This window comes from Pithys albifrons, chromosome 19 (assembly GCF_047495875.1).
Source record: "Pithys albifrons albifrons isolate INPA30051 chromosome 19, PitAlb_v1, whole genome shotgun sequence".
In the NCBI taxonomy this organism is placed as follows: Eukaryota; Metazoa; Chordata; class Aves; order Passeriformes; family Thamnophilidae; genus Pithys; species Pithys albifrons.
The window spans coordinates 10,532,659-10,557,880 of record NC_092476.1 but is presented as its reverse complement, the minus strand read 5'-3'; the positions used below and the strand labels follow the sequence as shown (position 1 = coordinate 10,557,880).

General features: G+C 52.2%; 1 protein-coding gene across 1 annotated transcript in view; it reads right to left on the bottom strand.

The window, feature by feature from the left end:
* Positions 1–25,222, bottom strand: part of NTN1 (netrin 1) — a 108,007-nt gene that overhangs the window by 43,669 nt on the left and 39,116 nt on the right. Inside the window, exon 2 of the mRNA XM_071573627.1 lies at positions 9,873–10,061. Within this exon, the coding sequence (XP_071429728.1) occupies positions 9,873–10,061 (189 nt within the window). The remainder of the gene's footprint in view (positions 1–9,872; positions 10,062–25,222) is intronic.

The window sequence follows — 25,222 nt, the reverse complement described above, 5'->3', positions numbered from 1 at the left end:
GCAAAGTTCTGGCTGTGCAAGTGAATTTAGCAATTTTTCTCCTTAGTCTGAGACTTGTGATGGAGAACTGGGGTTTAGTCTGGTTTTATTTCTTTCATAGGGTGCAAATTCCCCTCTATTGTGTCTCATGCCACCACTTCTGAAAAACCACAGTCTGAACCTGCCCTCCAGGATTGCTTCTGGGTGTATCTCTGCTGGAAATCCAAACCCAAGCCACGGGTTTGAAGGTGGTTGGCCCCCAGTTTAGCCAGTGAAACTCCTCTGGGGCACCAGCATTGCCAGGATGTGATTTTTCAGGAATGCAGAGCTAGCTCTTGTTAGGGAATCAACACTGTCTGCATTTTCCTATTAAGCTGGATCATCCAAATGCCAAACATGGGTTTGGGACTCAGCTCTCAGCTGTATCTCCCCTCTGAAGGTGCTGGGGGGGGTGATTTCCACACTGCAATGGAGGCTCAAGGTCCTTCTGAGGGTCTCTGGAGGAGCCACCTCCATCCTCCTAAGGCACCTTTTGGTTTCCTGGAGGCAGTAGAGTGTCTTGCCCTGAACTCTGGCAAGTTCTGCCATGCCTTTTACCCTTTCCTCTTCCCCTTTTTCCACTCATCCCTTCCCGGGGCTGTTCCTCCCTGCCATGCTGAAGGCAATGCTGGTCTCTGGCTGCCCTGGAGAAGGATCTCTAGCCCAGCTGCCCTGGGGGTGTCCCTCCCCTGGGGGTGGTGCTTGCACTCTTGGTTTTACAGAGAGCATCCATGGGGATGTGGCACCTGGGACACCACCAGGGCCCTTGGTGCATCTCCTGTGGGAGCAGATGCTCCTGGCTGGGCTGGGAATGCCAAGTGGAGACATCAGGGCCGTGCTCTGGAGTCTGTGCAGCAGGTCAGGCCCCTGACCATGAGCTGGTGTCTTGGTTATGTCCAGGTGTCTTCTCAGCCTGGCTGGAGAAGTAAAATGTCCCTTCCTCATCTTCCTTTCCCTAAACCAGTTCTGTTTCAAATTTACCTTTAAATGGAAGTCAGTTGCACCAACTTAGCAAAGTCCAAAAGACTCTCCTGGGAGTGAGGGGAGCTCTGCCAAAAAGGGCTCTGGAAGTACCAGTGTGGCTTTTCAGAGGAGAGCCAGTGCCCAGGTAATCCACCAGCAGCCTCCCTCCCTCAAGGGGCACAGTGTCTGCCCAGAGCAGTGCCAGGAGTCCTGGCTGGCAGGGGAGTCAAATCCCACAGCAAAAGTGCCTGGGCAGGAGCAATATGTGGAATTGCAGAATTCCCTGGAGCCAGAAGACAGCTGCAGCCTAAGGAAAACTTTGGCACAGTGGTGATTTTGCTCTGACTTATCAACAGGCAAACAGACAAACCTACTCTCCTATTTTTCTATTTTTTTATATATTTCTTTCTTTTGTTATTTATTTTTGGTTGATGACCTCCAAAACCAACTTCCAGAGATTGTAGCAGAGCAAAGGCTCCCAGCACATGGATTTCATCTGGGATGTGGATGGCAGAGCCTCCTCACTCCTGGCAATGCCCCTCGGTGCTCTGCCACCCCTGGGGCTGAGGGAGGAGGTCTGAGCTCTGATTTCTCCAAGCACCCAGATTTCAATCCTGGACTGCCTAAAATATATTCCACTGAAAGGAAATCACTCTTTAAACTTTTCTGTGTTGTGGGAGGTAGCCCTGATTATAAGCCAGAGATGAGAAAGTCAGCAAAGAGATCCTGGGAAGACCAAAAAGCAGGATTTTACCCTCATCCCAAAGGATGTGCAGCAAAGTGGAGAACCAACCCCACTACTGTCACACATCCAGGGGCAGACACACAGAGCAGCAAAAGGTGTGACCATTTCAGCTCCCCAGTGGGTACAAACATGAAACTGGAATGTGGTGTCTGTGGTCCCCAAATGTGTGTCCCAGTGTGTGGCATCATCTCCATGTGCCCCACGGAGGAGATGGAGCTGCCCTTGGCAGGGGGAAAGGGCTGTGTGTGGCTCTGACCTTTGCTTTGTTCCTCACTGATGGCTCCCATGGTTAGAAAGCCCTTGGAAACTGGAAGGGCAGCATGGAAGGGAGGGGAAGGTGAAGGCTGGCACATGGAGCCCCAGCATTTGGCTTCCAACAATTGGAAAGTGTCTCAGTGACAGAGTTTGCCACAGGAATATTCCAGTGCTGTCACACAGCAAACTCCTCCTGCTCTGTCTTGCACAGAGGCAGCTGCTTCATTTGACACAGCTGCTCATACATCATTAAAGTCATGGATTTTAATGGATTTTAAAAAGCTGGCATGTCCAGGTAGTTGTCTTGTGTTGAGCCTGAGTGTTGGTTTGGAAAAGGAAAGAAAAATCACTCCTTTTCCATGTTTTCACACTACAGGCTCAAAAGAATTTAAGAGGGTCTGTGATACTCATGTCCCTTCTTTGCTCTGGGACCCTTCCAGCCCAAACTGGTGAATGGTGCAGCTCTGCCCTGGGTCCTGAGGGTGCCATAGAGGAGGTGGCACTTGGTGGCAGTGGCACTGGAGCCTCCTGAGCTGCCCCAGGACACCCCCCCACAGAGACCCACGAGCATGGAGAGCTTAAAGCTGCACTTCTATAAACTTTCTCTGAGTGGTTTGTGTGTGTCTGGGGGTTGCTGATGACAAGTTTTAGATGTAGAAACCATAAATCAGCTCTCAGTGCTTGGAATAATATCGATATAGAGACTTATGGGGCCTTGGGGAAGGGGGTGACTAAGGCATAGCCACTAACAAATGCAGTTTGGAAAAGCAGCTAGAGAATTGTTCTCATGGCACTGGAAGGGCATGTCCTGTGGAGAAATTAAAGTCTGTGTTTGGCAGATCGATGCTTTGGAAGTTTGGACTTTATCCAGTGATGTGATTCTCAGAGATGACCAAGCCCTGACCCAAGTCCTGCCAGCACTATGAGTTGGCTCATCTCTTATCTGACCAGTAACTCCAGCTGGTCTCCAAAGAGGAAGAAAAAGAGGAAAGGAAGGGAACAAAGTTTAATAATTAAGGACAACTCCCTGGTGTGAATTCCTAGAAAGTATTGCCTTGGACTTTGCCTTGAAACCACAGCTGAGCTGGACTAGAGATGGGCATCAAAAGGAGGTTGCTCTGGAGAGAGGAGCATCTCTCTTAGGCTGCACTTCACCCTCTCCCTGAGGTGGACACCAAGGGTGGATCTCCTGCATGGATGGGCTCTCTGTAGCGATGGGAGGGTGCCTGGAGAGCAGGAACTCACTGCAGACAAGGAAGGGCTGGGGACAGGAGCCCACCACTGGTGGCCCTGGTGTTGGGGATGCAGCCAGGCCATCCCTACATCTTTGGGATGTGTTAGGTGTGAGCTGACCTACCCTCCACCTCGGTGTGGACTGGGGACCGTGGTGGCAGGGGACATCTCCAAGGCTGGAGGGATGCTGACCACAAGTGAAACCATGGACAGACTGATGTCCCTGTCCTACACCGGGACACGGCCCGTGGGACATCAGTGGCACCAGTGCCCTGATGGCAGTGAGCCCCTTCTCAGACTCTGCTGTCGAATGTGGGGTTTATTCCCACTGCCTCCTGCACCCCAACTGCCCAGCGAGGCTGCAGGCAGAGAGAAGAGGTTCCATCTCCCCTGGCTTCAGCCTCGTGGGAATGAGCTCTCAGCTCTAAGCTGGTCCCGCAGCTCCCTCTATAGTCAGTGGAGAGAGGCGGGGACTCATCCCACTGTCCCTGTCGCCAGGGGCTCTGCTCTCCTCTCCAGGCAGAACTGGAGCCAAAGGGGTTTGGCTGCCTCAGTCACCCCCACTCAGTGCCTGGAACTGGGTGGGAAGGAAACCTGTATCTGCATCCATGAAATCAAGGATCAGAGGCTGAGTCCACGGGGATGGCACTCACCCTCCCTCTGCTTCAACCCTAACTGCCTCCAAAATGAAGTGAGAAAGGCTTGGTCCTTTGTGGGTACAAGCCAAGATGGGCAGATTGGCTGAGAGTCTTTTTGGGGTTTGCACCAGCCATTAAATCCTGCAGTGCAGACAGAAATCCTGCCAGGCTCAGCACGGGCACGGGGCTGTGGCAGCACTGGGGAATCAGACAATCCCCTTTTTCACCAAAGCAGAGTGCTAATGAATGTGACCTTTCCAGGTGCCAAATCCTGCCCCTCCACAAGGGGTTTACACTGGCAGCCTCAGCACAAGTGCATTCAGAACGTGTATCATTTGTCATCTTTTCACCAAAACGTGTGTAAAGCCTCTCCCCCAAGTGCAGAGCTGTTTTACAGCCGGGCTATAAAACCTTGCAGACTCTCTGCTCCAATAGAATTACATTAGTGCCAATAATCTGGCAAAGATCAGGAGGGAATTTAATCAAAAGAACTAACACCAGGGCCCTGATTTACAGCAGCCCAGGACAGAGCAGGGCAGACGAAGGTTTGCAGGACCCAGATGTGGAATTTCACTTGCAACATCATTTGGAGCAGAGGGAAAGCAGAAGGAACTGGAAGCAGGGCTTTGGCATTTTGAGAGCTCTTCATGCTTTCTCAAAAACTAGTGAGAAAAGGAACAATTCACCTTTGTCTGAGTCTCAAAAGATGAACATGCAAAATTTCTTATATCTGGAGTTTTGTTGCTTCTTGGGACAGCCCCCACACTTAAGGGGTGGATGCTGAGGAGCAGCAGGACCATCAGACTCCTCCAGTCCCAGAGTCCCCAGCTGGGGCCAGGCAGAGATCAGTTGTGGGGCCTGACCTCAAAGCACCAGGGCAGCCTAAGCCTTGGCCTGAGGAACTGCTGCCCCTGGGTTTGCCTGGCCACCCACACACAGCAGCCACACTCTTCCAGCTGCATTCCCAGCTCCATTCCCAGCCCCGTTCTCAGCTCCAGCTCCATTCCCAGCTCAAGCCCCAGCTCCAGACCCAGTTCCATTCCCAACTCCATTCCCAGTTCCATTCCCAGTTCTGGCTCCATTCCCAGCTTCATTCCCAGCTCCATTCCCAACCTCAGCTCCATTTTCAGCTCCATTCCAGCTCCATTCCCAGCCCCAGCTCCATTTTCAGCTCCAGTTCCAGCTCCATTCCCAGCTCCATTCCCAACCTCAGCTCCATTCCCAGCTCCATTCCAGCTCCAGCTCCATTACCAGCTCCATTCCCAACCTCAGCTCCATTCCCAGCTCCATTCCAGCCCCAGGTCTATTCCCAGCTCCATTCCCAGCTCCATTCCCAACCTCAGCTCCATTCCCAGCTCCATTCCCAGCTCCATTCCAGCCCCAGTTCTATTCCCAGCTCCATTCCCAGCTCCATTCCCAACCTCAGCTCCATTCCCAGCTCCATTCCCAGCTCCATTCCAGCCCCAGCTCTATTCCCAGCTCCATTCCCAGCCCCATTCCCAACCTCAGCTCCATTCCCAGCTCCATTCCCAGCTCCATTCCCAGCTCCATTCCCAGCTCCAGCCTGGCAGGCTCTGTCACACACCCGTCATTGCCACTTCATGCAATATCCCTGCTCCATCTGTCATCAATTCCTCCACATGTGGTTTGCAGACTCCGTGCCATGCTCTGCCTGGCACGTCTCTGTGACAGGACATCTCTGGGCACTGACAAATTCTTTTCTTTCATCATTTTTGCAAGAAAACCACTGGCAGCAAACACAGAGGCAAAGCACAGGGCACGGCTGCATCGCTGTTAACCATCAGGGAAAAGTCATCCTGCCAGTCCTTACGCTGAGACAACTTCAGACCTCTAAAATTCCTTTTATTTTACAATTATTATAAGTTTGGCTATTAGAAAGGTGAACAGCCCTGGGATAGGCAGGAGGGGGTTGCCCAGCTCTGCTTTCTGCTCACCTTTTGCTGCCTGAGCCTCACACCATGCCCTGCAACACGTGCAAAGGTTTGTGGAATTCTCCTTTTCTCCAAGTTAAAATGAAGTGGACCTTGTGCAAACATTTCTACAATGTTATATTTCTGCATAAATACCCAACCAAGCACCTAAAATAAGACCTCTCCAATTTTCCCTTAGATGTCTACGAGTTGAGGTAAATAACCTCTTGCATGGTATGGAGTGGGAGATGAGGCGTGTGAGTGAAAGGCAGTTCAGCTGCATGTGTGTGTTGGGCTGCATAAAGGAGTTGAATTAATCCAAAAATCTCCTCAGCAGCTCTTTCTTTTGCTCTGAGCTCACACACTTGCCAGAGCAGGTGAGTGTGCCACGTGCTCCTTGGCAGCTCCCAAGGTACCAGGGCTCTGTTAGATGCATTTATTTAAATCTGTTACGTGTGGGGCATGACCAGAGCAATGTGATGGCTGAAAGAATCAAGGCTTACAGGGAAAACAGTCTGCTGGGTGAGAGGAGACAGCAGGCAGTGGTGAGGGAGATGGCAGATGCTGCAGGATGGTTAATTCCTCAATTCTAAACATACTTGGTCGAGATGAGGCTCTGGGAGAGCGTTGCCCATCAGCAGCTGGTTTGGTAAGATGACAAATGAATGCTGTTATCAATGGTGGGATGGCTGAAGCTGTTAGATGAGAGGATTGGGTTTTAAAAATGTTTTCTACAGTTAGTTCAGAACAAGCCTTGAACTGGGAGAGAAAAATAGAGCGAACATAAACCCCTCTGTGTCCTACACAGAGCTCAGGAAAACGAGTTTTCAAAGGAATGCCTGTGCTGTAGGAAACTTCATTTTGCTGCTTTTGTCCAGGACAGTGGATTACACCAACAATAACCCATCAAGGACTGTGAAATCCTGCTAATAGGCTGCGAGGCGGGAGCTGGTCATGCCCCAGCACAGTTATCACATGCCTTTGTATCTGCTGGCTCCGATGGCCACAGTTTTGTTACAAACCACAGGGGGCTGGAGAACTATTGAAATTTGGCCATCTCCAATTTCAAGTGCAGGAGCGGTTTGAGAAGGTAGGAGATGAGAAAAGGACAATTGCAAAGAGCATTTAATAGAGTGAATGAGACAGCAACTGGGAAATTCAGCCTAAAATCCTTGTGGAGGGGCTCAGGGAGGGAGGTCAGTGCTTGAATTCCAGGTGCTCACCTGGGAAAACTGAGGCAGGGGGTGGCTCTGAGGCTTGCCACCTGCAGGTACCAGCCAGCTGTGGGTTTGGGAGGGCAGGAGAGTGAAGGGCCAGGGGACAGCCAGGAGGGATGGGCAGGACAAGAGGAACAGGCTGCCTGGCCAGGGAGGAGAGGTAGGAGAAGGGGGAGTGAGAACCCTGAGATCAGCTCAGTTGGTTAAAACTTGGTTGTAATGATGCCAAGGCCATGAGTTCAATCCCCTGGGTGGGCCATTGACTTAAGAGTTGGACTCAATGGTCCTTGTGGGTCCCTTCCAGCTCAGATTCTGTGAGGATAGTCCTGGGACATGGCAGAGTCAGTCAAGAGAGGGTCAAGTCCAGACACCACAGCCAACACAAGCAGGGACTGCCTTTTCCCAGGATGGAAAAGCAGGGGTTAGGATCCATCCTACCCTCCAGCCAAGCATCCCCTCCCTGCTCCATGCTCCCTGTGCTGATGCCAGAGGACTGGAATCCCTGTGGATGGACAGTGAGCCCATGGCTGACAAAGAGCCCTCCTCTCCTCCAAATCCCACCACATCCCCCAAAGTCCCCAAGCTGGGGAGGCAGCCAGGATAAACCACAGCCCTGGGAGTGAGTTAACTGGCCTTGGGGAGGGGGAGAATTCTTCCCAGCAGGACACCCCAAAATGCTTTCTGGGGAGCAGGAAGGTAAATGATAATCAGGCTCTGGACAGCAGCAGTGCTGATGGTTGGGGTGATGGATGCCCACCTGCATCCCTGTCTGGCCTTGCTTGAGATCCCACACCTTCATCATTTCCATTTGATTGGCCCAGTCTAACATCACCTCACTGTTACTTCATCAGCAACATGGCCATGAAAGGAGAAATATTAACTTTATTCTGACACGGATCCTCCAGGGATTGGGGGGCAAGGCATTTCCACTCAGAGCATGCAGCTCACTGCCAGAGCTGGGGTCCATCTGGGATGCTGGGTGTTGGGCCTGGCATGGAAGGGACTCAGCCTCCCAACACCCCACCCTTCTGGCTCCTTGGATCCTGCAATGGCAGCTCCTCTGCCCCCCTCAGACCCGTGGAAGGGCTTCCTACCAGCCCACACATCAGCTGGAGCTGGAGCTGGTGAGGAGCCTCAGTGCAGGGTGGGTCAAAAATATCTCACTGGAATAGTTTTGACAAGATGAAAAAAGGAGGAATAGGATTGTCTGAAGAAGTGATTTCTTTTCCTGCTTTGGCAAAAAGTGTCTGTTTTCAGATGGGGAAGAAAAAAAAAGCAGCAGCATTTTCATTAAAAATTAAAATGCTGAAGACTCAAAACCTTCCAGCCAAAAATACCCAGCTGAGGCCAAAAAGCTTTTCGTTTCTTATTGAAATGAGTCTTTAGAGAGAAAAGAGCTGAAGATTTCTATGGGAAACCCCAGTATTTTCTAGCCTGGCTTTTGAATGTTTGCTTGATTCCTTTCACTGTGCCTCAGGTTCAGGATTCACGTCCCCTCCAGGAGCCAGATGAGAGTTAAAAAGGTTCATCTGCAGGATTTGCTCTTACTGCTGCTCCCACCCCACCTGAAGCCCAGCTCACCTCCAGGTCCACAGGAGGAAACCTCAGAAAACTCTGAGCCCAGAATAAACTTGTTTCCCATTTTGCTGCTCTCTCCTGGTCCGGAGGAGTGACATGTTCTGTGCGTGGGTTCGGCGCTGCCGGTGCCCCAGCAGTGCCAGGGCGAGGGGGGAGTGGAGGAGCTGGGGATGGGTTTTTGGGGGAGGCTGGTTTACAGATCTAATGCCAACCCTGGGTTTTGGGGCACCTGTGCCCTTACATGTGTGATGACCAGGTTAGCTGTGGCTGTAGGAGCAGATGAAACACGTGATAACTGATAAACCCTGAAATAATTTAAAATTATCCTCAGCAGTGAGGACTGTTTGTATTTCGGTGGCCTCATCCTCACCAGGGGGAGGTGATGTCAGGGAGTGTGGGGGCAAGAAAAGCAAGTTCAAATGGCAAGGAAAGTAATTCCAAATCGGCTTGGGAGAGGGAGGAGCAGGAGGGGTTTGGCCAGAGGAAGAGCTGTGGGAGCAGGAGCTGCAGGAAGAGGCTGGAGGGGAAGGAGCTGTGGGGTCTGTCCTAGTTCAGCAGGTGGGCTCAGTTCATCCCTGTGTGGGTGTGCCCAAAGCTGTGCATTCCAAACCCTCTGGGCCATTGCCCAGCAACTGTTCCCAATGGCCCATTGGCAGCAGCTGCCCAGGGCACAGCTGAGCCCTCAGGCTGGGAGCTGGCTGGGAAAGAAGCCTGGCAGAGGAGCTGGGAGAACTGCCCTGCAGGGACTCCTTGGCACCTCCACACCCACCTGAGGGCTCAGCTCTGCCCATGGGCCAGCAACCATTCCAAAATCCCCCCTGACTGCCAGAGTCAGATCCCCCAGTGTGGAACTCCCTGCCCTGGGGGAGGCACTGGGGGCTCTCACCCAAACCTGAGGGGAGAGAATCTTGGGCTTTGGGGACTTGGGGAACCACTCAGTGGATCCAGAGGAGGAGCAGACCCTGGCCAGGAGGAGCCCACCACTCTCCACCAGACTGTGCCATCATCTGCACCAACAGGTTTTTCACCTCCTTTTCCTTTGGACTCGGCGGAACCATGTGGGGCTCAGCACAGGGGCCACCAAACCCCCCTGTGTTTGTGCCCCAGGGGGCTGGGTTACACTGCTGAGTTTGTGGGTTAAACCAAATCTCTCTTTGTGCCATTGCATTTATTGTGATATTGTTATTAAATTGTAACTCTGACAAATAATCTCTTCTGTGTTGGGTTCATTTCTCCTGCTGCTTTACCTTTAACCCAGCACAGGGTCCCAGCCATCCCCCCCCAAAGCCGGTACCTTTGCAGGCCTTGCGGTGCGAGATGGGCTTGCTGAGGTCTCGGTAGAAGCCCTCCTTGCAGTAGTGGCAGTGCCGCCCCGCCGTGTTGTGCCGGCAGTTGAGGCACACGCCGCCGCTCTTGCGCCCCGACAGCTTGTACAGCTCCATGTTGAAGCGGCAGCGCCGAGCGTGCAGGTTGCAGTTGCAGGCTGAGGGAACAAAGAGGGCACATTGTCACCATTTGTACCCAGCCATGGAGGTGCCACCCCAGCAGAGCCAGTGTGAGCAGGGCTGGGGGCGCAGGGTGTCCTGTCAGGGTGGGGTGTCCCCTCCCTTCCTGCCCCTGTGGTAAGTCCAGCCTTCTGGAGGGGAAACTGAAGTCACCAAGACCTTGTTTCACTATCCAGTTGAAACAAATATGCCTTTGCCTCTCCCTGCCCTTAATGTGGATTAGAATCTGGGTGCAGGGAGGGCTGTGAGTGCAGGGGTCCCACCCGTGGTCAGGGAGCAGAGCACAGAGCCCACCACTGCTCCCCCAGCTTTGTCACAAGCACCGTGTCCCCTGCGAGCCCCGTTCTCTCCCTTCTCACCCACTCTCCCTTTGCATTGTGCTGCTGCTCAGTACAGGGCACCCAAACTGCTGAGAAAGTCCCACTTCCCAGTGCCTCAGGAGCTGCCTCTGACTGCCCCGAAGGGGTTTCCATCACCACCTGCACAACCTTCCCAGTGTTCCTGCTCTCACCAGTTCTGACACTCACATGTGTTTGAGCTCCAAATACCATTTCAAGACCTTCCTAGCTAGTTTCTTCCTCAGCTTTTCATACCACAGGTCTGTTACTCATCTGCAGTGATGAGATATGAGAAAAACCTCACCTCTGCATCCCCCATCCCACCTGGGACAGGGCTGGCCTGACACCCCCTTAGCCAAATACCGAGAAGTCCCTCAATGCTTTGATTGCATGTGCTGTGACTGAGATGTCCAATCCCTCCACCATATGCAGCCTAATGTCAACACAGGGACTATTTTAACAGGGGGCCTTCTCAAAGGACAACTTAAGGACTTCAAAAGCTTAACCCCTCGCCTGCCTCTCCCCGGAGCTGTCACGGGGACATCAAGAGGCCGTTGCTGGGGCTCTGTGCTTTGCTGAGAATTTTATAGCTTGTTTTCTTTTCCCGTGGCTTTTATTTGCTCTTCACCCCTGAACAATGCATCTGTGCCATGCCAGCCCACAGCTGGGCCTCTCAGCAAGGCACGGAGGTGTCACAGCTCGGGGCTTGTCACCTTCCTTTAGAGCAGAGACATCTTAATCCCTCATTCCTTCCTGTTTACCTTATGGTGCTTGCCCAACACAAAGACATGCTATATTTGCTTAATTATCAAATTTCAACCCAGAAAATTGCCATGCAGTTCCACATTATTGATCAGGAACAATCCCCAGCTGACACGCAGTGAGAAAGGAAAGGGGAGAGGGAAATCCTCCATCCACACCCAACCAGCAGGATGGAGCCTGCTCTCCCCATGCTTTGCCATGGGAATTCCTCCAGCTGCTGTGGTGAGGCCAAACCTCATGTCCCCACCAAATGCTGGCAGAGCAGGAGCAGCAGCCACCAACGTGCTGATGGTGACAGGAGTGGGCTGGGAGGGGTTTGCTGGCCATGAGAAGTGAGATTCCTGACACTGAGCAGGGCCACAGCTTTGAACTGAGGTTTGCCCCTCCCTAGATGAGTCCACCAGCCTGTGGGTGCATTTGTCATCTCCCAAAACAGAAGACAGCCTTCAAGGAGACTGGAGCCACCACTCCTGCATCCCGAGGGAATTGCTGCTGTTTGGGTCTGGTTGGTCCCACAGAAACATGTGCTGATGCTGTGCTTTAGCTGCCTCTCTGCAGCTCAGAGAAGCACAGGAGCACGCACCAGGCACTTTCGGTGCCCTCTTTGGAGTGGTTTCCCTTCCATCCAAACCTCAGGAAGAGCAGCATGCTGTGCTTTGCTGGAGCTCTGGTTTCTCCTCGTTTCACACGTGCTGAGCAGCCCCAGCCACTGCAATGGCTCCACCACACACGGTACAAATAGAGGGTCAGAAGTGCTTCTTACCCTGCAGAGCACACAAGCTGAGCTCTTAGGAAGGAGATGAAGCTTCTAAAGTCCCAAACCTTGTTTTACAGGAGGTAAAATCCTTGTTTTACAGAGAGGAACCAAGGTGCTGAGGTTAAACCCTTTTCCAGGGTGTGTAGAAGGCTCAGGGCCCAGGGCTGGTTCATTCACTCCAGGCAGAGCCTCCCCCCAGGCATGAACCAGGGCTGTGACACCAAGGATGACCTCTTGGCTTTACATAACTCCCAAGGCAACACCTGTATCAATGGCACAACCTCAGGATTTGCCTCAAGCAGATAGAAACAAAGATTTAAATCCCTCAGTCTGAGGGTTGGTCATCCCTGCTGTAGTCTGGGACCACATGGGCACATCCCCATCATTCAAAGCCCTGAGGCTCATGAGCAGCTCTGCCTTTGGTGCTACAAACCACAGAATTGAAGTCCCTGTTGACGAACAAGAGGAGACATCTCTCCAGGGGGTGGCATGGCCTCACAAAAGACTTAGTTCTTCCTTGAATCTGTCAGAAATGCATGTTTTCCCCAGAGAGTGAAAGCTCACCTCCTCCTAAAACTTGTATTTTAGGAGAGTTGGACTTGGCACTTGAGTATTTTGCAAGATTGCATTGGCAAATCCCTTTTTAAAATTCAAAGCTGAGCCCACACGAGGAGTGACTGAAACTCTTTGCATTTCTTTGGGTTGCTTGATAAGCAGAAATGTTTTTGCAAAGCCAGGAAAACAGGACTCTTGGGATTTTCTCAAGTTCTTTGCTAATATTTCTGCTGGTCCCACCAGAGCAGAGCTGCACAGGAATGTGGAGGAAGAAGTGGAGTGTGCAGAGCAGCTCAGAGCTCTGCTCCTGGGATCAGTTTTACATTGATCCTCCAGGGATGGGAAAATCCAGTGTTGGAAGAAGATGAATTTCACAAGGTGCTGCAAGGAGCTCCCCAAAACAGCCATCCCTGCCCTCATCCAGAGTCAACAACCTAAATATTGTAGATGGCTTGGGATATAAACCCTCCCAGGAGGAAGTGAATGAGCTGGGAGGTGTGAGCTGGTCCAGCAGCATGACCTCCCTGTGAGCTTCCCACAAGCACCACAAGCAGCCAGGGAGCCACAGCCACCCCTCCACTGATGCTTCTCAGCTTTGTTTGGCTCCATCAGCTCAGCCTTGGTTCTGCCTCCTCCTTCCACCTGCACTCCCAAGGCACTGAGGACACCACTGGGCAGTGATTGCCTCCTAACCCCGTGCACCCAGATGCACTTCCATCATCCACCCCATCCTGATCCACCTTTTCTACAGACAGAAGGGGACAAACTGACACAGGCAGAGTGGTTTTAATTGGAATTACTGTCTCCTGTGTTCACTCTGAGTGCCTGGGTCCTGAGTGGCCAGTGCTGTGCACTGCTGGCCACCAGCCAGGGCTGGCTGGAAGCTCCATCTGTGGCCTGATGGATGCCCAGTGAGAATGGCTTGGTGTGATAGCAGGAAAATAGCCATCCTCTTTTCTCCTGACAACATCACACAGGGATGGAGGAATTAGGGCAATGCAGTAAATGACCTATCCAGGCATCAGAAAGGGATCCTGGCCTGGATCCAAACTAGCGTGGCCAGCAGGCCCAGGGCAGTGACCCTTCCCCTGGACTCTGCCTTGGGGAGGCCACACCTTGAGTGTTGTGTTCAGTTCTGGGCCCCTCAGTTGAGGCAAGAGATTGAGGGGCTGGAGTGGGGCCAGAGAAGAGCAACGAGGCTGGAGAAGGGACTGGAGCACAAGTGCTGTGGGGAGAGGCTGAGGGAGCTGGGGGTGTTTAGCCTGGAGAAGAGGAGGCTCAGAGGTGACCTCAGCACTGTCTGGAACTGCCTGAAGGGAAGTTCTGGCCAGGTGGGGGTTGGTCTCTTCTCCCAGGCACTCAGCAATAGGACAAGGGGGCACGATGGGCTCAAGCTCTGCCAGGGGAAATTGAAGTTGGAGATCAGAAAAAACTTCTTTGCAGAGAGAGTGCTCAGGCATTGGAATGGGCTGCCCAGAGAGGGGGTGGATTCCCCATCCCTGGAGGTTTTTCAGCTGAGATTGGCCATGGCACTGAGTGCCATGATCTGGTAAAGGGACTGGAGTTGGCCCAAGGGTTGGACTTGATGATCTCGGAGGTCTTTTCCAACCCAATCCATTCTATGATTCTTTCTGGGGCACCTCGGGAGGGGATCCATCATGCTGGTGCTGGAGCCCCGAGGTGCTGAGTGCTGTGGACCAGCAGCAGGTTGTGATGCTTTGGATCCCATCTCCCAGCCTGTGCCTGGCCCTCAGGGCTGTGGGCAGGGCATGTGGCTCACCCAGCCGCGTTTCCCTGGGCAGAGGTGCCCAGCAAAGGCGAATCCACCCCTGTCCTCCCTCAGCCTGAGGTTAATCCCCTGCTGTGCCAAAGCGTTTCCCTTGTTCCTAACATGATTGGCCTGGCTTTAATTTTCAGCCACTGCTTCTTGGTTGGAATTTCCCAGCCACAGCAAGTGGCTCTTTAGCAACCCAGATCTTCTCTCTATGAACGCCTTTGCTGGCTGTAGCAAAAATCACCTCTCAGTGTTGGCATCACCTACACTCCCCACACTCTTCTTTTCACCTGGAGGAGAAGACACCCCTCCACAGGCTGCAGACATGAGCAAAACATGTTTCAGGTGCTGAGACCCTTCTGATGAAAGGTTTTGGCTCCAGTGGCTCAGTGCTGCTGTCTCCTGCTCTCCTCTTTCTCTCGTTTTGCCAAGGACCTCCCAAGCCTTTTGTTCGCTCGCTTTATTGCACACAGATGTACAGAGCTTCATCAAACTGTCTCTACCTGAGCAGCCAGGCTCTGATATGAACAACCAGATTTCATTTAAACACAGATGTTCAGAAACTTGGAGAAGGTTGGAGTGGAAAAGAGGAAAGCTGCGGTTTGGAGCCAGCTGAAAAAAGTACCGCAGAACCTTCCCCGCATTAAAAACAGCGACTTGGTTGAATTAATCCCTCAAAGAAGGTCAAGGTGGGCAGGATTTTCCATTTGGGAGAATGAAATGAGATCCATGAATGGAGGGGCAGGCTGGAGCTGTGTGGTGGGGACTGTGGTTGTGGTCTTTGTGCCTCTGCTGAGTCCCCCAGGCCCCATGTCCCAGCGTCCCGTGTCTCCCAGGACACATTCCTCTCCCTGGTTTTCATTCAGCAATGACAATGCTGCCCTTTCAAAAGGCCCCACCCTCCCACAGCTTATATTTTGGCAATTTTCAAAATGCAAATTGCTTTTTAAACAAACGAAAGCCCCAAAACATTTTGTTTTAATTTTTGCGAACAATAATTCTGGGGAGGGGGGGAAGGGAAAGGGGAGAATAGAAGAATCCAGAGGCTGAAACTAATCTCTAAATTTGACTTGAATTTATGAACAGCCTCGGTCTCCTTAAAATTGTCCTTTTCCCAAATAAGTTTCTTTTTTTCCAGAAAATTGCTGGTTCAGCCTGAGCCATTATTCCTTTTCTTCAGGAATCCTTGAGTGCAGTGTCCTGGCTGCTGAGAGGGGCACCCTGTCCTTACCCATCCTGGGGGTCTTTGCTGCCACAGCACCCCTGGAGACACCTTCAGGAATATTATTTTTGAGGACCATACTGGTCAGGAAACACCCACCTTTAAATCAAAGAGAGGGGACAACAGAGGTGAAGCAGCCAGAGATCTGACTCCTTGCAGGACTGGAAGACAGAGAAATTCCCTCTGGAGACAGCAGGAGGGTGTCCCTGGACCCCTACAATGTCCTTTCAAGCTTGTTGGCAACTGATTTGAGGTTTTGGAGCAGCTGGGCATGAACCTGGAGCTGCTGGATGAGCTCCCACATCACTACATGCCATTGGACCCCACCAGGCCAGCACAGGCTGCTGTGCCTTGGGCTGTCAGGGCTGTGCCTGGTGAGTGAGCCCAGGTGGTGTGGCCTGCAGGGATGTCTCCTGAGGGCTCTGATTGCTGGGGAGAGGTTTTACTGCAGCAGAATGGCCAAATAAGTGTGAACACCAGCTGTGGTGGTGACAAAGTCCTGCAGAGTAGAACCTGCACAAGTGGAACTGAGAGCTTGGAGCCATCAGGGACTGAGTGTCCAGATCCAGCTCTGCTTGCAGGGCAGGTGGTCTCGTGCCCTCCCGTGTGGCTCAGTGCCACCCACCACAGACCCAGCTGGCCAACACTAAACAGAAAAGTTTGCTCAGGAAATTTCATCTGTGTGAGCTGTGTCTGAGTAAGGAGGAGGCTCGGAAGTCTCTTTGGTTTGCTCAAGAAAGGGGAAATCCATCAGGGTGTTGTGGCTGCGAGGGGGAGACACAAGGTCTGGACCAGGCCCCAGGTTTTCCTGACAGTCAGAGCAAAGAGCTGGGGGGAAGTGTGTGGACACACCACAAAATATGCAGCTGTGGCTGGCATGGCCCACGGACCTGGAGCCACAAACCTGGCCTGAGCAAAAGCAAGAGTGCCTGGGGGTGGGGGAAGGAAAGCCCCATCCTGGCTGGGACCCTCCCACTGCTGGAACTGAAGGGTTTTTGGGCAGCTCTTCACACTCTGAGCTACTTCCCATGAGGCTTCTCACCCCTCTTCATCCAGGAAAAACACCCTGGCAGCAAGGAATGACCAAACTGTAAATGTAGGTGAAGCAAGAGAGAAGGATCTTGGGGAGAAAAACACTGAGAGCATCTTCCCCTTGGCACAAAAATGGGTTGGAAAACAGAAGATTTTCCATGCCTGAAAATCCTGAGGAATAGCAATTCTGTGGAAAAACTCTAGATGAGATGTCATCAGAGTGACTCAGGACCTCCCTGGGGATGCTGCACATTCCAAGGGCCCTTCACTTCCCACTTTGCCCAGTTCCCAAACCCCTACATGCCCCAGGGACCAAAAGGCCCTTGAGATGTCCCCCTGTCAAAGCTGGTTCTGTAAAGTATAAGAACTCTCTGCAACACTGAAGCCCAAGCTGGTAACAGCAACAGTTACACTCACCTGGGATTTCCAGTGATAAGACTCTCTTTAATCTTACTTAAAAAAAAGCCAGACTCACTCTTTGGGCTGAAATGTTTGAGATCAGGCATCTGACTCAGGCTGAATATTTCTAGAAAAGTCCCTGCTAAAATGATTCAGCTGGTAGTGAGGAACAAGGCTAGTGAAAAATACTGTGTTGTGCCAATGCCAACAAATTTGGGGATTTATTTCCTTAAAGAAAGTCTATTGCACTTATATTTGAAGCCAAGGCTTAAGCAGAAAAACGTTGCTCCCTGGTAGGGATGTGTCTTTTGCTGTCTCTAAGAAGAACTGTTCAAGCCTGGCTGAGTTTCTAAGGCACTGAAAAATGAGGGATATGTTCAGTCAGAGCTGATGGAGTTTTGTAGCTGAATTCCCTGAAAATCTGATTTTCCCTGGTCAAACCAAGCCTGTAGAGACAGGGCAGTGGATGCTTGTCCTGCTGGTGGTCTCTGGTGCTGAGTGTGGTGGTGCCAACACACCCTGACCCCTCCTGCCTTCAGTGCAAAGTTCACCTCTGCCCATCAGGCCACCCCAGTGGACCCCTGCCCTGCCATGGTCATCATCAGTTCCATCAGCAGGAAGGGTGAATGTTCAGCAGATGTCAGGGAGTGGGTGAGAGAAGCAAATGTTAAACAGCAGAGCTTGACAGATTCAACCCATGACTGTGTTTTGGGAATTGCCCTCAACTTGACCGACAGCAGGGGCAAACCAGGCGTGTCCATGGTGAACCAGATGGCCATCAACACCCTCAGCCAGCCTGAACAGTGGCCCTCAAAACTGGGCAGCCAACAGCTTGGCAAGGCCAACTCCCAGCATGTGGTCCTGGCATGTGGTTTTGAGAGCGGGCACAGGGAGAAAGTCCAGAGCTGTTCACAAATCAAACCCCAGAGAGGAAAGAACAAGTCCCATCAGATCAGCTACTATGTCAGCACTCACAATTATCAACTCCTCTGCAGTGCAGTGTGGCCAAAGCTCTTCCCAATAGCACAGATCCTTTTGGAGACCACCTGGCAGGTGCTGCAACCCAGGCACTCTGGCTGTCTGTCCATCCCTGCTGGTTCCAGCAGAGACAGACACTGCTCACAGCTTAACCTCTAAAATGAACCTGTCTGACAGGGGTCTGATATATGTTTTTATTAATTTCATGGAGGGAGATATTTTCATAACTGCTTCCACATTTATTACTTCCAGACTGGACTGGAGCACCAAACTCTCACTCGGTATTTCCTGGCTGTACACGAGGTATTTCTGGCCCCACAGGAAGCATCAGAGAAGCAAGACTTATCTCCTGGGAGATTTACAGCTCTGAGCTACTCAGATTTTGAGCCAGATTTTAACAATCTCTGGGCAGTGAAGATCCCCCCACTGCCAGTCAGCACACATGGCAAACAGCTGCTGGCAGCCAGCAAGGTCCCACTGATTTGTGTGTTCTGCCTGGAACCCTTGGAGACGTGTCCAGTGACCTGCGATGGCTCCTTCAAAGCCACCAGGCAGCTGACTGTCTATCAACAGGAGATGGGGCTGGATGAGAGACCTGTGGGCCTCTTGTGTTGCATTGAAATGTTGGGATTTGTGGCAACCTCTCACCCAAGGCATTTTATCCCAAGACAAAAGCTCTTACTCAATAGGGGATGAAAATCACAAAGCAAGCCTTGCCCTGGTGCAGCGCACAGGGCTGTACTCAAAGTGCCTGGAAATGGGTTGCAAATTGCCCTCACTTCCTCCAGCGAGTGTGCTGGGAGGAGACACCACTGCTCTTCAACAGAGGCTGAAGCTGAGTCTTCTTTCACCTGGAGAACCTCTGGGGGTTGTCTGAAGGTGAGGCCTTCAGCCTCATAGTCTACATCATGAGTCTGCCTCAACAAGGACTGGGGGAACCACCTCTGAGGAGTGGGATGAGAGCTCCAGGTGGACCTCATCTCATGGCTGATCTGTGGCTGGGAAGGACACGGGCAGAGCATGTGCCAGGCCTGTGTCCTGCACTGACTGACAGCACTTCACACATCCACACACATCCCAGCACAGCCAGTGAAGTGGTGGCACTGGCACATTCTAAGTGATCCAGCAAGAGTTCCCCTCTGTAAATCAGGTGTTGTGCAGGAAGTTTGCAGATAACTTTCTGACTGGAAAGAGTTTAATTTACTTTTTGGGTTTTTTTGAGAAGGGAAAAGCCAGGAAGTGAACTCTTCATTTCAGCGTGGGAGATGATACCAGGCTGTCATCAGCTTGCTTTGTTTAATTGCACCATCCAAACCCAGCCTCCTGAGATTGTAAATCCTTGGAAATGAATTGTTTGCATCCCATAACTCATCCAGATGCCACCCAAAGGCAGAAGCTGGTGGGAGAGCTCACCCTCCAACCCATGAGCTATCAGAGATAGCAGGCAGCCACCAGGCCCCCCTTTGCCCACCCAGCCCAGACCTGAGGTGCTCAAGTGTCAGTGTTTATTTGGAATCCACTTGGGAACAATTTACCCACTTAGACTCTGGCCTTGTGGTTTCCCTCTTATCTGGTACAAATCTCAGGAGCAGCTTCCCTTGACTGCTCCAGGAGTTGTGGTGCTTTACAAGACCTTTCTCCTCTCTCTACCCCACACCTTGGTGTTTCCCTCCTACCTGTCCAGCCTGACAACCTCCCGGGCAGTTCTAAACCACTGCAGGTCAAGTGGATGTTTTTCAGACTGCCAAAATCATCATCCCTGGCCCCAAGAGCCTGGTCTCATCAATACTTTTGTGTTTTTGTAAAACCCTGCAGCTCAAAAATGGGGCACATGGTGAGCCTGAGCACTGCAAACCTCTGGGTGATGCTCCAAGGGGCAAGAGCCAGCACATCACTGCCCCAGCCCAAGACATTTTCCTATAAGCTTTCCTACATTTTGCATTGAGGAGGGATCAGCCATTTGAGGGTTAAAGCCATGGCACAAACAGATACTGAAAGAATTTGCTCATTCAGAGCAAAGTTTATCCCAAATGCAAAAGGCTGATAATGCCACCAGCCCAGCAAAGAGTCAAAGGATTTTCAAATCTGTATTTAAACTCTTCAGCACAGAAGGACCAGGGATACAAACAGCTTTAGCTCTGCTTCCATCAGTGCCCCAGGGAGCCAGGAAACTTGGCCATGGTTCCCCATCAGGCAGGGGAGAAAGCAATGCAAAGCAGTTTTAAACCAGCCCAGGCTGTGCTTCCTGCAGGGCAGAGCCAGCTCAGGGTGATGCTGCTCCTGTGCCCAGTCACTGCCGCTCCGGTGGTGCTAATTCAGCCTCCTGTGAGGTCAGGCTGTGCTGGGCTCCACTTCATAAACAAACAGAGAGTGTTCAGGAACGTGCTGTGTTTTTTTAACCCTAGATCATTTCCCAATCTTCTCTGGAGCAAGGCCAGGGGAATTGTTAAACCAGTCCCAGCCAGACCTGCTTCCAAAGGGACCCTGCAGCTGGGAACTGTGGGCTGCTGCCAGAGCCTGGCATGGAGCTCAGCACCACCCATGGCATGGAGCTCAGCACCACCCATGGCATCTTTCCCCACGCTAAGCAGCATCAGCACCAGGTGACATGGAGTCCAGTGCCTTGTGCCAGTCCCAAAACACCTCTCTGAAGTCCAGTTCTTGCAGGATTTCCCTCTGGAGCCTGAGTCAGCAGCATTTTCTCCTCTAACAAACACCCTTTTGTCCTTTCCCCACCTTTGGTTTGGTGCTGCCTTCCCCCCTCTGTCCCAGCATCCCATCACCTCAGCACCCCAGGCACTGCCAGTGCCTGCATCCCCTCCAGATGCCACATCCCTGTGGCAGCAGGGGAAAAGGGGACCCCTGTCCATAAGATAGCATCCTTCTTGGAGCTGGGAGAGGATGGCAGATCCTGGAAGTGACTCACAGAGCTGCGGGGTTACAGCATGGACAAAAGCCCCAGCAAGGGAACTCTCCAAAGGGATGGTCCCCTCTGTTTTGTAACACATTGTGGGACTGTTTGGGAGATGGTCCTGCCTGTGCCTGCAGATGCTGCTCCAGCTTTTGTCTCACTCTGAGAGATGGGAAATGGGGTGACTTTGGGAGTGCTTGCCATGACCTCCTCCCCTTCTTCATGAATTACAAACCTCAGCCTGGCCACTGGACATGTCAGGCAGTAACACGAGCTTGACAGATGACTGCTCATGGGAAGGGTTTTGGTTTCCCTCCGAGGCCAGGCTGGCTCAGGGGAGCTGTTGGCAGCTCAGCACAGTCGTTTCCACCCAGCAGAACAGGACTGAGCATCTGGAGAGATTGGCCATGGGGCTGTTCCTGTGCCACACAGCTTGGGCTCAGCCACTTGAGGCCTCTCCAGGAGAGGCAGAAAGACTCACTTCTGCCTGTACCATCCCCAGCTGCAAAGCCTTGGCTGTGTTCAGAAGGACACACATGTCCTGATACAACACCAAAACCTTGAGCCACCCTAAGCTGTCAGAGCTGAGACTGAGAGTCACCCATTTTGGAAAATATTTTCTTACCCTGTTATAGTGACAAATGCATTTTAAAGTAGATGAATGTTTTGTAGGATTGGTTTCTTGCATCAGCTGTTGTGCAGGGAAGAACCAGTGTCTTCCAAAGAAGAGATCCAGCATCACTGGCTCAGAGTAAGTCTTGATCTTCCCTGCATGGCGGGTCTCTGTTTTTCTGGCAATGAAGTTCCCTAATCACTTTGGACTGGTTTGGTTCACCAGCAACCAACCTTGAAAAGGACCTGAGCTCCTGCAAATCTGCACAGTGCTCTGCTGAGGCAAGTGTGTGCATGAGAAACATCATTCCAGGAGCCTGGGGCAGGGCACCAACATGCCTCATTATGCTAATAAAATGCAGTAGATTGCTGCTAATTTATTCCTGTCCAATCAATCTTACAGTGACGATGGAAACAGGGACCATCCATCCCTTCATGCACAGCTGGAGGAAGGTGGGAAGCTGATCACTGGCACATGTGTTTGCTCCCTCTGCTCTGTCCTTCTTTCTGCTCTAGAAACACCCCCAAATTCAGCAGCTGTCAATGCCAAGGCAATGAGCAGAGTCAGCACTGCTGCCCACTCCTGCCTCTCCTGAGGTGTGGGCACACACTCCCCTGGCCATCACAGCTGGTGACAAACAGCTGCACCAAACAAACAGCTGCACTAGCCCCTTCCCTGCACTCTGGCACACAAACAAACTCCACCAGAAGCAGGGAAGGTCCTGCCATAGCTTGGTCAGTCCTTGTCAAGCCACCTAACACTGCCATGCCCCAGTTTCCCTTCCTGGAAGTGGGCAGGTGCCTCAGGGGGCCCCTGGGAGGGTTCTGTGGCAAAAGCTGACAGCCTGTGGGTCACAGGAGCCAGAGTAGACAGTGGATCTTTCTGTCATATGACTTAAAACAATTCAGCTCTATCCAGGAAACCTCAACAGAGATGGATTTGAATTCCACTTCCAATTTTTCCCAAACCTGAGGTCATGCTGCAACCACACAGACCTGAGAACAAATGCCAGCGGCTGATGGGGAGAGCAGAGCATCCATACCTGCCCCACAGCCCCCTGGATCCCGTATTGTTCAGGGCTGCCTTTCAAAGTGCCCCGCAGGTGTGAGGAGCCGTGTTTGCTCAGGGATATTCGCACCTTGGGGGCTGTGGACAGAGCTCTCCTCTGTGCCCCGGGTAAACAGAGCTATCTTATCAGCGGGCCACTATCGGGCATTTGAGAGGGGAGGAACACTCCGGCTGATGTGCCTGACCTCCAATCAGCGTTATCATGGGCAGGGACATGACAGCATTTGGCGGAGGGCTCGGGGCAGGCTGGGTGTCCTGCTCCCCCACACTGTGGGATGATGACTCTGCTCGGTGCTCCCAGCCAGGCTGGGCAGCCCCGGGACTCCCCAGCAGGGCACTGGTGTATTTTGTTTTCCTGAGGACTGGGGTTTTATCAAAAGCTGACAGGCTTATCCTGCCTTATCAGGGGAGCAGTGCTACTGTTAATGGTTTTCTGTAACAGGCTCTGGGCTGAAATGTTGATTGTGCCTGGGCTCGAGTAGGTCAGGGAGGATGGGCAGCAGCCAGGGCTGAGCTTAACATCTCTGCCCACTGCAGGGGTCTCCATGGAAGGCAGCAGATGATTCCATGGTGAATGGGACCTGCCATGTTTAACATCAAAACCTCAGCACCTGTGAACATTCAAAGGTCATATCCCACCCTCTGCAAGGGAGCAGCTGCCAGCCTGGGTGTCCCACACATGTTCATCTGGAACACAGTACTTCACCTTCTCACTTTCCCTTGGATTGCCATGGGATGCATTACTTTTCCATTCTCCTGCTTCCCAGCTGACTAGAGATAACCTGAGCTGGATGAAAACTCACCCTAGAGGTGGGTCTGGGCTGCTGTATGGGATGGGCTGTCACCTGATGGTTCAGCAGCCATGGTGCTCCTTAGATGACAACATCTCAAGGAGCCTCGTGGTCTGTGTTCTCATCCTCCCAAACAGCTGTTATCCACTACACCAAGGCTGTGGGATTACAGAGTTGCTCAAATTGATGAGCTGGAGATGATGAGCTTTGGGGTCTTGGGAGATACGGGGTAGGGAGTTCAAGCCAAATCTCCTCTACCTTAATCCAATGTTTTAGCATAGTCCTGAGGGCATGGATGGAAAAATGCCTGGTGGTGCAGGACAAGGGGAATGGGTGTGTATGGACACACTTAGAGCATCAGAGGACACCCCCTGAAGGATGCTCAGCTCCTGGCTCAGCACAACCCTGAGGTGCTGTGGGGCTGGGAGTGATCCCACTGACCCAGCATCACCAAGGATGAATCAGGCAGATACCCACTCAGTTCTGAAGCAAAGCCACCAAGTCTGATCCCAGAGCCTCCCTCAGGCAAGGACAATGCACCTGGAAATGCAGCATCACTTCACTGCCCAGCCCAGAGCCTGGGGCTGCCTGCACACTCTGAAAGGTCACTCAGGGCAAACTTTGATGGCATCAAGTCAAAACACGCAGCCCCAGGAAGGCTGTTCCTCTGTTTCTCTCTGAGGGATTTAATCCAGATCAAAGCTAGTCAAACACAGGGATTTCCCAGCTTTTCTGCTGGGATCAACCTCCCCTGCATGCCTTGGCCCTGGGATACTCTTGGCCAGCGTGGCCCTTGCTGCTGCTTTCACACAGGCAGGGGGGCCAGGAAAGACCAGGACTGATTGAAGAGGATGGTTAATCCCTGGATGTGACAGCATTCATAGCACTGGGGCAGGTCTTTGGAGAAGAGCAGGATGTGAACACCCAGATACATAAAGCTGCACATGCTTCAGGGCAGCAAAGCTGGTTTGGGCTGGGGAAACTCATTTCTTTTCATTTTAGCCAAGACTTAGGGAGTGGAAGTGCATTGTAGAGGGTTCCATTGGGGTGGGAGAAGGATACTGGGGTCCCTCCTTTCCTAAAGTCATATCAGCCACATTTTCCAAGCCCCCTGTTCTCCACTCTGCTGTGGCACATCTGTAACATCAGGTCACTGCCAAAAACCACCCCGGGGCACAGCAATGAACGTGAGCCAGTCCTGACCCAAGCAAAGGTGTTGACAACCTCTTTGAGGGCAGAGGAGGAGGAGGTGTAATGGAGCCCTGGGTGTCCCAGCAGCCTCCTTCTCCCTTGCCCTGGGCCACCACACACTCCTGCACCCACCAGGCAGATTTTATCAGAGCCTATTAATTACCTTATCAGGGGCAATTAGCTCTGACTGCCCCTGGCACAGTCTGCAGATCTGGATCGTTTCAAAGGAGGGCTGCAGATGTGCAGACATTCCCGTGTGAGTGGCAGTGCTGGAGATGGTGAAAAGGATGCTCAGAGATGGGCCTGTACCACTCAAGCCAAGGGATGGGTCACTTTGGCCCCAGAATTGCCCATTCAACCACCATGAGAGGAGGCTTCATTCTATCCTGGATCTGAGCCTGGTCCATGACCAGCCCTGCAGTGACATCAAGGAGCATGACTGGGTACTCACATGGACATGGGGCAGGAATTGAGGTATGGCCCCTGAAATCCTGAAGCCAGCCATGAGCAGGTTCTCATACCAAAATACCCTGGAGTCAGGCCCATGGCTTCAACCTGACCTGCCAGGGACACTGTTCAGCTCAATTCTAGACTGTTCTCCCTCCTCTCATAGAATCATAGAATGGATTGGGTTGGAAAAGACCTCCGAGATCATCAAGTTCAACCCTTGGGCCAACTCCAGTCCCTTTACCAGATCATGGCACTCAGTGCCACGGCCAAGCTCACTTGAAAAACCTCCAGGGATGGG